The sequence below is a fragment of the Chrysemys picta genome, chromosome 22 (genome assembly GCF_011386835.1).
Source record: "Chrysemys picta bellii isolate R12L10 chromosome 22, ASM1138683v2, whole genome shotgun sequence".
In the NCBI taxonomy this organism is placed as follows: Eukaryota; Metazoa; Chordata; order Testudines; family Emydidae; genus Chrysemys; species Chrysemys picta.
In genome coordinates, this window is record NC_088812.1 from 6420807 (window position 1) to 6431539 (window position 10733).

The window sequence follows — 10733 nt, forward strand, 5'->3', positions numbered from 1 at the left end:
AGCACTGGGGAACCCCAGTGGGTCAATGGGAATTCACAGCAGAGCTGGGCTCGGGGTGCAGAGTCCTGATCCCAAACACCTCCCCACCCCCGCCCCACCCGGCCCAACTGGGCACATGGGTCCCAGGTTTCAATTCAGCCTGATTTTCGAGGGGGGGGGGGGCACCTACAAATGCCACTTCTAACGTCTGAGCCATCCGGGCTTTGATTTGGGCTGGTCAATAACACGGCCCTTGGCTACAAAGGGGATCTGCCCCTCCCTCCATCCCCCAGTGTAGAGCCCTCAGCCCCAGTTTCTATTCTCTGCTGGCTACGGGGCTGGGAAGGGAAGGGGATGCTACACAGGGCACCTTCTCCTCTCTCCTGCATGCACCCACTGTGCTCTATAAACCCACCCCAAGACGTCCATGCCCAGGGGCTGCTCCCGGCTCACCAGACCCCTGACTCTGCTCTCCTCACACAAGAGAAAGGGACCGGAGGGGGCGGAGGCTGGAGACCCCGAGCAGCCGGGAGCGCTCGGGAAGGTTAGCCAGGAGGAGTCAGTCTTACCTTGTACGCCATGATTCTGGGCCACGGTGCCCCACAGGCACAGGGCGATGCAGAGCCCTGGAAGGCAGAGACAGGGTAAGGCACCATGGGCAGATGGTAACCACCACTCAGCTGCACACACCCCCAGCCGCCCCAGTCCTGCCAATCCTGGGTCAATGGCCAATCAGTGCCCTGATGATTCATAGATTCATAGATTCTAGGACTGGAAGGGACCTCGAGAGGTCATCGAGTCCAGTCCCTGCTCTCATGGCAGGACCAAATACTGTCTAGACCATCCCTGACAGACATTTATCTAACCTACTCTTAAATATTTCCAGAGATGGAGATTTCACAACATCCCTAGGCAATTTATTCCAGTATTTAACCACGCTGACATTTAGGAACTTTTTCCTAATGTCCAACCTAAACCTCCCTTCCTACAGTTTAAGCCCATTGCTTCTTGTTCTATCCTTAGAGGCAAAGGTGAACAAGTTTTCTCCCTCCTCCTTATGACACTCTTTTAGATACCTGAAAACTGCTATCACGTCCCCTCTCAGTCTTCTCTTTTCCAAACTAAACAAACCCAATTCTTTCAGCCTTCCTTCATAGGTCATGTTCTCAAGACCTTTAATCATTCTTGTTGCTCTTCTCTGGACCCTCTCCAATTTCTCCACATCTTTCTTGAAATGCAGTGCCCAAAACTGAACACAATACTCCAGTTGAGGCCTAACAAGCGCAGAGTAGAGCGGAAGAATGACTTCTCGTGTCTTGCTCACAACACACCTGTTAATGCATCCCAGGATCATGTTTGCTTTTTTTGCAACAGCATCACATTGTTGACTCATATTTAGCTTGTGGTCCACTATAACCCCTAGATCCCTTTCTGCCGTACTCCTTCCTAGACAGTCTCTTCCCATTCTGTATGTGTGAAACTGATTGTTCCTTCCTAAGTGGAGCACTTTGCAGTTGTCTTTGTTAAACTTCATCCTGTTTACCTCAGACCATTTCTCCAATTTGTCCAGATCATTTTGAATTATGATCCTGTCCTCCAAAGCAGTTGCAATCCCTCCCAGTTTGGTATCATCCACAAACTTAATAAGCATAATTTCTATGCCAATATCTAAGTCGTTGTTGAAGATATTGAACAGAGCCGGTCCCAAAACAGACCCCTGCGGTACCCCACTCATTATGCCTTTCCAGCAGGATTGGGAACCATTAATAACAACTCTCTGAGTATGGTTATCCAGCCAGTTATGTACCCACCTTATAGTAGCCCCATCTAAATTGTATTTGCCTAATTTATCTATAAGAATATCATGCGAGACCATAACAAATGCCTTACTAAAGTCTAGGTATACCACATCCACCGCTTCTCCCTTATCCACAAGACTCGTTATCCTATCAAAGAAAGCTATCAGATTGGTTTGACATGATTTGTTCGTTACAAATCTATGCTGGCTGTTCCCTATCACCTTACCACCTTCCAAGTGTTTGCAGATGATTTCCTTAATTACTTGCTCCATTATCTTCCCTGGTTCAGAATTTAAACTAACTGGTCTGTAGTTTCCTGGGTTGTTTTTATTTCCCTTTTTATAGATGGGCACTATATTTGCCCTTTCCCAGTCTTCTGGAATCTCTCCCGTCTCCCACGATTTTCCAAAGATAATAGCTAGAGGCTCAGATACCTCCTCTATTAGCTCCTTGAGTATTCTAGGATGCATTTCATCTGGACCTGGTGACTTGCAGGACTCTAACTTTTCTAAGTGATTTTTAACTTGTTCTTTTTTTATTTTATCTTCTAAACCTACCCCCTTCTCATTAGCATTCACTCTGTTAGGCATTCCTTCAGACTTCTCGGTGAAGACCGAAACAAAGAAGTCATTAAGCATCTCTGCCATTTCCAAGTTTCCTGTTACTGTTTCTCCCTCCTCACTGAGCAGTGGGCCCACCCTGTCCTTGGTCTTCCTCTTGCTTCTAATGTATTGATTACAAGTCTTCTTGTTGCCCTTTATTCCTGTAGCTAGTTTGAGCTCATTTTGTGCCTTTGCCTTTCTAATCTTGCCCCTGCATTCCTGTGTTGTTTGCCTATATTCATCCTTTCTAATCTGTCCAAGTTTCCATTTTTGATATGAGTCCTTTTTATTTTTTAGATCATGCAAGATCTCGTGGTTAAGCCAAGCTGGTCTTTTGCCACATTTTCTATCTTTCCTACGCAGTGGAATAGCTTGCTTTTGGGCCCTTAATAGTGTTCCTTTGAAAAACTGCCAACTGTCCTCAGTTGTTTTTCCCCTCAGTCTTGATTCCCATGGGACCTTACCTATCAGCTCTCTGAGCTTCCCAAAATCTGCCTTCCTGAAATCCATTGTCTCTATTTTGCTGTACTCCCTTCTACCCTTCCTTAGAATTGCAAACTCTATGATTTTGTGATCACTTTAACCCAAGCTGCCTTCTACTTTCACATTCTCAACGAGTTCCTGCCTGTTTGTTAAAATCAAATCTAGAACAGCTTCCCCCTTGCAATGGTGGAATTAAAAATGCAGAAACCTGGTTCTCTGGGAAATCAGCCCCAGCGGGGATCCCTTTAATATTTTTAACTGATTCCAGTTGGGAACTGGACTTTTTGGCCATGGCAACTGGGTCTTTATTGTGTGTATTAGTAACAAAGACCAGGAGCCCCCATTCTCAGGGCCAGATTTATACTTAGGGTGCTCCTAGGCACAGGGGCTCAACGGTCGTCTCCCCTCCGGCTTGGAGTTCCCAGGGGCTCCGCCCCCTGGAGGCGGCCAGGTGCTGCAGGGTACCCCTGCTGCCCGGAAGCTCTTAACCGCCATGGGAACCCCACCACTTTGAACTTTTAGATACCCTGCTGCCCAGCACCCCCTCTGCCCACTGCCCAGGACTCCCCACCCCCTCTGCCCAGAGCTGCCCCATGAACTCCCCCAGAGACCCACTCTCCCAAGCCCCCCAGCCCACACTCACTGGCCCCCCTGGGAGGTGACGCTGTCTGCTGGGTGGAGCAAGGAGCGCTCTAGCAGCAGGGGTGTGTGGGGCTGTCTCCCCCTCAGCCAGCCCTGCCACCTGCTGGGACCTGGGAGGAACAAAATTTGAATTTTGAGGCACCCCATAAAATGCCGACGTCCATAGGCACTTGCCTCCTGTGCCTAATCAGAAATCCGGCCCTGCCCATTGTGCCGGGAGGCGCCCAGAGTCCACCAAAATCAGGGCCCCCATTGTGCCAGGGGCTGCCCAGAGCCCACTGAGATCAGGGCCACATCACGCTCGGTGCTGCACAGACACACAGTGAGCCAGTCTGTGACCCAAAAGGCTCATGGCAATAGGCAAAGGGAGGAGCATTCTCTCCACTTTACAGATGGGGAAACTGAGACACGGCGAGGGGTATTGACTTACCCAAGGTCACCCAGTGCGTCCATGCAATGGACAAACCCCCTTGGAAAGGGGAAGCCCCGAGGGGGGATGGGGCGAAAAGACAACACAGGCTGCTGTTGATCTGCTTTTCACTCAGGTATCGGCCGAGATCCGCCCCCTCCTGCTGGTGTTTATTTATAGCCTGTTGCTCTGAGTCGTTAACCACACGCGGGTGCGAGAACCAGATAATAAAGGACCCGGGGCCGAGTGCCCGAGGTGATGTGAAAGGGGAAGCACAGCGGGCTGTGGAACCCCATTGTGCTTTCCTAGGAAGGGAGCTAGAAAGGGGGCGTGGCTTTGAAATTCAGCTCCGGTTGATCTCCCCAGGGGAGACTCCATGGAGGATGAGGGAGCTGGGGAGGTGACGGCATCACAGTTCCCGGGGAGCGAAGGCTGAGCCATTCATTCAGAGATTCTCAGGCCAGGAAGGGAGCAGGCTGATCCGGCCTCTCACACTGCACGAGACAGAGAATGACCCAGGGATTCCTGCATCCAGCCCGTAGCTGGGGATGGAGCTAGCGCAGAGGACAGCCCATCTGTTCCACTCCACGTGATGGAAACCGCTGTTGTGTGTTCACACTGTCAGCTGTCTACGCAATAGCGTGTTCACACTTGCGGCACTTGCAGCGGTATTGGGAGCAGTGCACTCTGGGTAGTTATCCCACAGAGCACCTCTTTCTCTTCTGCCATTAAGAGCTGTGGGAAGGCAGAGGTAGTCATGGGGCATGCTGGGTCCTGTCCCAGTGCCCTGTGATGTATTGCTTCGCATCCCAGCAATCCCTGTGCTTTCGTCCACAATTGGCACCATATTTCAATAGTTTGTATATTGCGCGTCCTGCCTCTGCGGGCTGCAGGAACGTATCCTGAACTGCTGACCAGTATGCTGCTCGCTCTGACCAACACGTCATGAGTGGCAGTGGAGTTATTCCTTAAACTACAAAGGCAAGAGGATTGCGACATTGATCTCACCACACGTAGTAGCTACGATACGAGATTGCTTGTGGCATTCACAGAGGTGCTGACCACAGTGGAACGCAGCATTTGGGCTCGGGAAACAAGCACTGAGTGGCAGAAAAGTCGACCCTTGAACTCGTGTTGACGGAAGTCTGCAGAGCCATTAATCGCATCCCACTCCGAAAGACCGTAACTCTGGGGAATGTGCGTGACATTGTGGCTGGCTTTGCACAAATGGGCTTCCCTAACTGCAGAGGGTCGATAGATGGCACGCACATTCCAATTCTGGCACCAGACTACCTAGCCACTGAGTACATTAATCGCAAGGGGTATTTCTCAATGGTTCTCCAGGTGCTTGTGGATCACTATGGGTGTTTCACAGACATTACCGGAGGCTGGTCTGGAAAGGTGCATGACACACACATCTTTCGGAACACTGGCCTGTTCAGGAAGCTGCAAGCAGGGACTTTCTTCCCAGGCCAGAAGATCACCTTAGAGGAAGTTGAAATGCCCATTGTGATCCTGGGAGACCCAGCCTACCCCTTAATACCGTGGCTTATGAAGCCATACACAGGGCAACTTGACAGCAGTATGGAGCGGTTGAACAACAGGCTGAGCAAGTGCAGAATGACTGTTGAATGTGCTTTTGGCCATTTAAAAGCCCGCTGGTGCTGCCTCTATGGGAAGCTGGACCTGGCCGATGACAATGTTCCTATGCTTATAGCCGCATGCTGTATGCTCCATAATATTTGTGAAGGGAAGGGTGAAAGTTTCACTCAGGGCTGGATCACAGAGGCTCAGTGCCTGGAGGCTGAGTTTGAACAGCCAGAGACCAGGGCTATTAGAGGGGCAGCGCAGGGCCATAAGGATCAGGGATGCCTTGAGGCAGCAATTTAAAGCAGAAAGCCACTAAGATGTGTTGCTTATCTGGGGAGTGCAGTGCTTGTAATGCTAGGAGGTGATTGGTGCAGATGATGCAATATGTGGGTTTAACATAATTGTACGTTGCTTTGCAGGGCTCTTTTTGCTTTCAACAAATAAATAAATAAATAAATTGCTTTCAAACCCGCACAATTATTTTATTTAAAAACAACAACCTGAGGAGAGAGTCAAACAAACAAAAAAACCATCAGCAGTGGGGAGGATGGGGGAAGGGAAGGTCCCAGGAGAAGAAGGGGTCCTGGGATGGCTAAAGATGTCCAGGAATCATATCCAACCTTCTCCTTTGGAGTGCAATGCAGCGGGTGCTGTACTTCAGCAGGGCCACACTGCAGAGGGATGGGTGTTGAGTGCGGTGGGTAGTGGGAGGCGGCAGTGCTGGACTGTGAGGGGGAAGGAGTGGAAAGCCGCAGTACACACTGGAGCCAGGAGGTTGATAAGAGCGTGTTGGTGGTGTCTGGGGGGTGCATGGGAAAGAGTATTGCGACAGCGGCTGCAGGGGAGGGTGAGTGCGGAGCTGCTCAGTTTGAAGAGCTAGTATCGCCTGGAGCGTGTCTGCTTGGCGCTCCATAACCAGTAAGAGCCGCTCCGTGGCTTCATTCTGGCGCGCCGCGTTCTCCTTCAGTCCCTCTTCTCGCTGTCCCGCCACTCCTGCAATTCCTGTTTCTCGGCGGCAGACCCCCAGCCCAAGTGTTAGTTAGGGGTATATAGTGCAAGTGATAGACAGCTCATGGGCTGTGAATTTTTGTGTACTGCCCTTGGCCTGTCCATGATTTTTACTAAAAATACCTGTGACTAAGCCTTAGTAATAGCATATTACAGGAACAGACGTCCAATACGACTCCAATTTCCGGGAGTCCGTCTCTTGCAACAGTGTTGAATTTGCCTTACAAAGAAAGCTTGTGTCCAAAGTCACACCCCCAAAGCCGTCCTTTTTATACCCAACCTGTTTACACGGAAAGAGGTACTGTATGCATCCTCTGAGGCTAGTCTTCACCTACCATCTTTCTACCTTGTTTTTCTGGTACCACGCAGTACCCCTTGTTCTGGACTCAGGAATTCCAGGTACCAAGAGCATGATGGCACCTCCTAGGCTTGTCCCATATATATTGTCCTTATCTTTGGGACAGTTCAGTGAGAGTAACTCCCTGCCTGTTACTACGGTAGAACACCCATATGTGCTGATCCTGACTGTTTTCCTGGCTAATGCAACGTGTTATGGGATACTTAGCATAGGTGAATAAGACTATAGGAGGAGACAGGCCACCATTCCAGGCCATGTAACGGCTAGTGGAGTATATACAAATAATGTTAAATGCATTAAGCACGTACTATCCATATTAATATATGTAATGTGAATCATACCTATTGATCATCTGATATATTATATTAGCCCAGCATATATTGGTGAACACTTCAGAAATAGATTTAACCCCCACCTAAACAATTCAGCTAGTCCTAATGACCCCGATCCAATGACCCCACCCCTCATTACAGTGCCGATAACCCCATCGAGAGCTGCCAAGCCTGTGTTAGCTTCATGGCAGAGACGCATTCTGTGTGGGACTCTCATGATGGGCACAAACACGGCACATACAGCATTATGTTCTGCCAGCCTGGGAACTTATCGGATGACCCTGGTGGTAGACAGGGGAACAGGATGAGGAGGAGAAATACTTGAGAGAAATAAAAACTAAATACATGTTTTAAAAATGTTATACACAGAAATAAGCAACAGAGAAAGAGACCAAGAGGGAGATGTGTCTCCTGGCCCCTGTCTATGGACCAAATTTTGCTAATTTACTCCACTGTGATTCTGCTGTAAATCCAATGAAGTCAATTCTTTCATTAAGAACTATTATTACTGTACTAATATTTCGGAACCCCAGCTTTGTGCCCCTACAGAAATCTGGCTCAACCAGCTCCCTGGAAATGCCCCTGATGCACTGGCTCTATGTTACAGCCCCCAGGCACAGTGCGCATTCCCAGAGGTGAGCGGTCTGGCCAATGTACTCCTCCACTCTGGCTATTGCCAGCTGCTGGAATGGTCCCTTGGGGCTACGGACAGTTGAGGATGAATCAGGGAAGGCTTTGGGTTGCTCTGCTTCCAGGGACCAGACGGATCCGCAGTTATCCCCTGGGATTCAGCAGCTGTGAAAGTGGTGGAAAGCCATCTGGGACCCCTCCACGCTCTGGTCTCCTAGTGAGCCCATCTCAGATGAGCCCATCTCAGCCAGCCCCGGGACTCTGGCCCAGTAAATCTAAGGGTGTTTCAGTGAGTCTGGATGGAGTGTCAGTTGGTGCAATGTGAGCACTGGAGGGAGCAGAGGAAATTGCACGTTACACCAATGTAGTGTCTGCCTAGGTGTAAATTCTAGCTCGAGGAGACATACCCGGGTTTGCTCTGACCCAGCTGGAGTGCCAAAAATTGATGTGTGGCTGTGCTTGGGCAAGTAACAGGAGAGATTCCCTGCCCCGACTACGATCCCATCCAAGACCACAGATACGCACTCAGGGCAGCCAGCCCCTCCTGCATCTATGGTGACACTTCTATTTCTAGCTAGAGAAGAGCTAGCGCGACTATGTCTTCTCGAGCTGGAACATTCACCATCCAGCCCCAGTGCAGACAGACCCGTGGGCCCCTCTGGACTCTCCTAGCCCCACCCGAGTTCAGCCCATGGACTTTGTTCACTCACCCAATGGATACACGTCACCTCGGATTCCCATGGTGGCTCAGACGCTGTCAGGGCAGGTCGAGTTCTGAGGATTCTGAGCTTTGCAGCCTCCTTATCTCAGAGAAATTAGACAGGAAGCCAAGTCGACTCATGTCCTGTTGCATTATATCGTATCAACCGACAGTACTGCACATAGCAAAGCACTGTCTTCTCAGCATGCCCTGCTCTCCTTCCTTCTGCCCTAACACTTCTCCCAGCCCCATAACCATTTACCTTGCTGAGTACCTGATACCGTATGGGGGAAACTGACCACAGTGAAGAGGGCCTAGCACCACTTCACAGAATCACAGAAATGTGGAGTTGAAGGGATCCCAAACACTCCATCCTCATGCGCTGAGGCACGCAGCTGTAATGCCGAAGTCATTTTCTGAGCAGTAGCTCTTCTTAACAAAAAACAAACAGAAGAACAGATCTTCATCCAGGTCACAGTGTGGCTCCCTATGCGTGAGATGGTGCTGTCCAAGTCTCAGCTGTGATCATAGCTCTTGTCTGCAGCTGTCGTCTTGGAGACGCAGACAGAACATCAGTCCTGGTCCAGGTGGTGCCGTAGTAACAGGGTTAACACAGGAAGAAGATGAAAGAGGCGACTAATGACTATCCATGCTTGACGGTGTCAGAGAGCGGGATGTGGGTGGTCAGGTCTAGTGGTCAGAGCAGGACCTGGCAGCCAAGAACTGGAGCTGTGGGTCAGAGCCAGGGGCCAAATGCCAGCGCCAAGGGTCAGAGCCAGGAGCCAGGAGTCGGAACCCAGGATCAGAACTGGGGTAGGAGCCGAAGCTGGAGATGAGAAATCGGAGCTGAGGGTCAGAACCAGGTGACCTGGAGAGAGGCCAGGCAGGAGCAGGGCTGGACCAAGGCCGGAGATAACATAGCTGTGGGCAAAAGCTTTGAGCAGCTACTGAACTGCTACTTCTGGGCTTAAGAGCCTGTCTGCTGACCCTTCCCACCAATCAGGCAGCTTGGTACAGGCCAGCTGCGCTTGTTAGGTTACCTGGAGACTGGCTCTGCTTCAAGCCCTGACTCCCGACAGATGGTCCTTGTGGATGATCCCATATAGCATGTTCTTCTGACCAGTATCAGCCATTGAGGTTTAAATCAGCCCCCGCGCCCCAGGCTCCTCCAGCCCCCAACGACGCTGGTGTAGTATCTGCCAATGAGGTTCCCTGAGGGCCCCATTCCCAGGTGGGACACAGCAGAGAATGGGGCCAAAGCTGGTTAATTACATTTCAGCCTGAAATTTACCAACAGTTTCAAACCTGGATAAATGCTCTAGTCGGCTTCTGAGCAACAGGGGGATGGAAACAAAGCAATGGGATTAGATGTATACATTGACCACGGGAAAATACTCACTCGGGTCTGAGAAGCATCTAAGCCGTTTGTATGCAGCCGTCCATTTAGTGGGGTCCTTAGGCTTCTGAAGGGTTCCAGGGACATGGTAGAACAGTCCCACCCCCGCTGCAATAGCCTCTGTGTTATTGAGGAGGATGAAAGTCTCAGGGAAGGAGAACATCAAACCGGAAGAGAGGGAAACAATCCCATAGTTGGGACCATAGAATCATAGACTATCAGGGTTGGAAGGGACCTCAGGAGATCAACTAGTCCAACCCCCTGCTCAAGGCAGGACCAATCCCCAACTAAATCATCCCAGCCAGGGCTTTGTCAAGCCTGACCTTAAAAGCCTCTAAGGAAGGAGATTCCACCACCTCCCTAGGTAACCCATTCCAGTGCTTCACCACCCTCCTAGTGAAACAGTTTTTCCTAATATCCAACCTAAACCTCCCCTGCTGCGACTTGAGACCATTACTCCTTGTTCTGTCATCTGCCACCACTGAGAACAGTCTAGATACATCCTCCTTGGAACCCCCTTTCAGGTAGTTGAAAGCAGCTATCAAATCCCCCTGATTCTTCTCTTCTGCAAACTAAACAATCCCAGTTCCCTCAGCCTCACCTCATAAGTCATGTGCTCCAGCCCCCTAATCATTTTTGTTGCCCTCTGCTGGATTCTTTCCAATTTCCCCACATGCTTCTTGTAGTGTGGGGCCCAAAACTGGACACAGTACTCCAGATGAGGCCTCACCAATGCCGAATAGAGGGTAATGATCACGTCCCTCGATCTGCTGGCAATGCCCCTACTTATACAGCCCAAAATGCC

At 50.3% G+C, this 10733-nt stretch overlaps 1 protein-coding gene across 1 annotated transcript in view; it reads right to left on the bottom strand.

Moving 5' to 3' along the window:
• Nucleotides 1–8638, bottom strand: part of LOC101947201 (adhesion G protein-coupled receptor E1-like) — a 125965-nt gene extending 117327 nt beyond the window's left edge. The window contains exons 1-2 of the mRNA XM_065576470.1: nt 8543–8638; nt 549–605 (exon numbers count right to left, since the gene is read on the bottom strand). Of these exons, the coding sequence (XP_065432542.1) occupies nt 549–605; nt 8543–8573 (88 nt within the window). The 5' untranslated portion in view covers nt 8574–8638. The remainder of the gene's footprint in view (nt 1–548; nt 606–8542) is intronic.
• Between the last annotated feature and the right edge of the window lie 2095 nt (nt 8639–10733).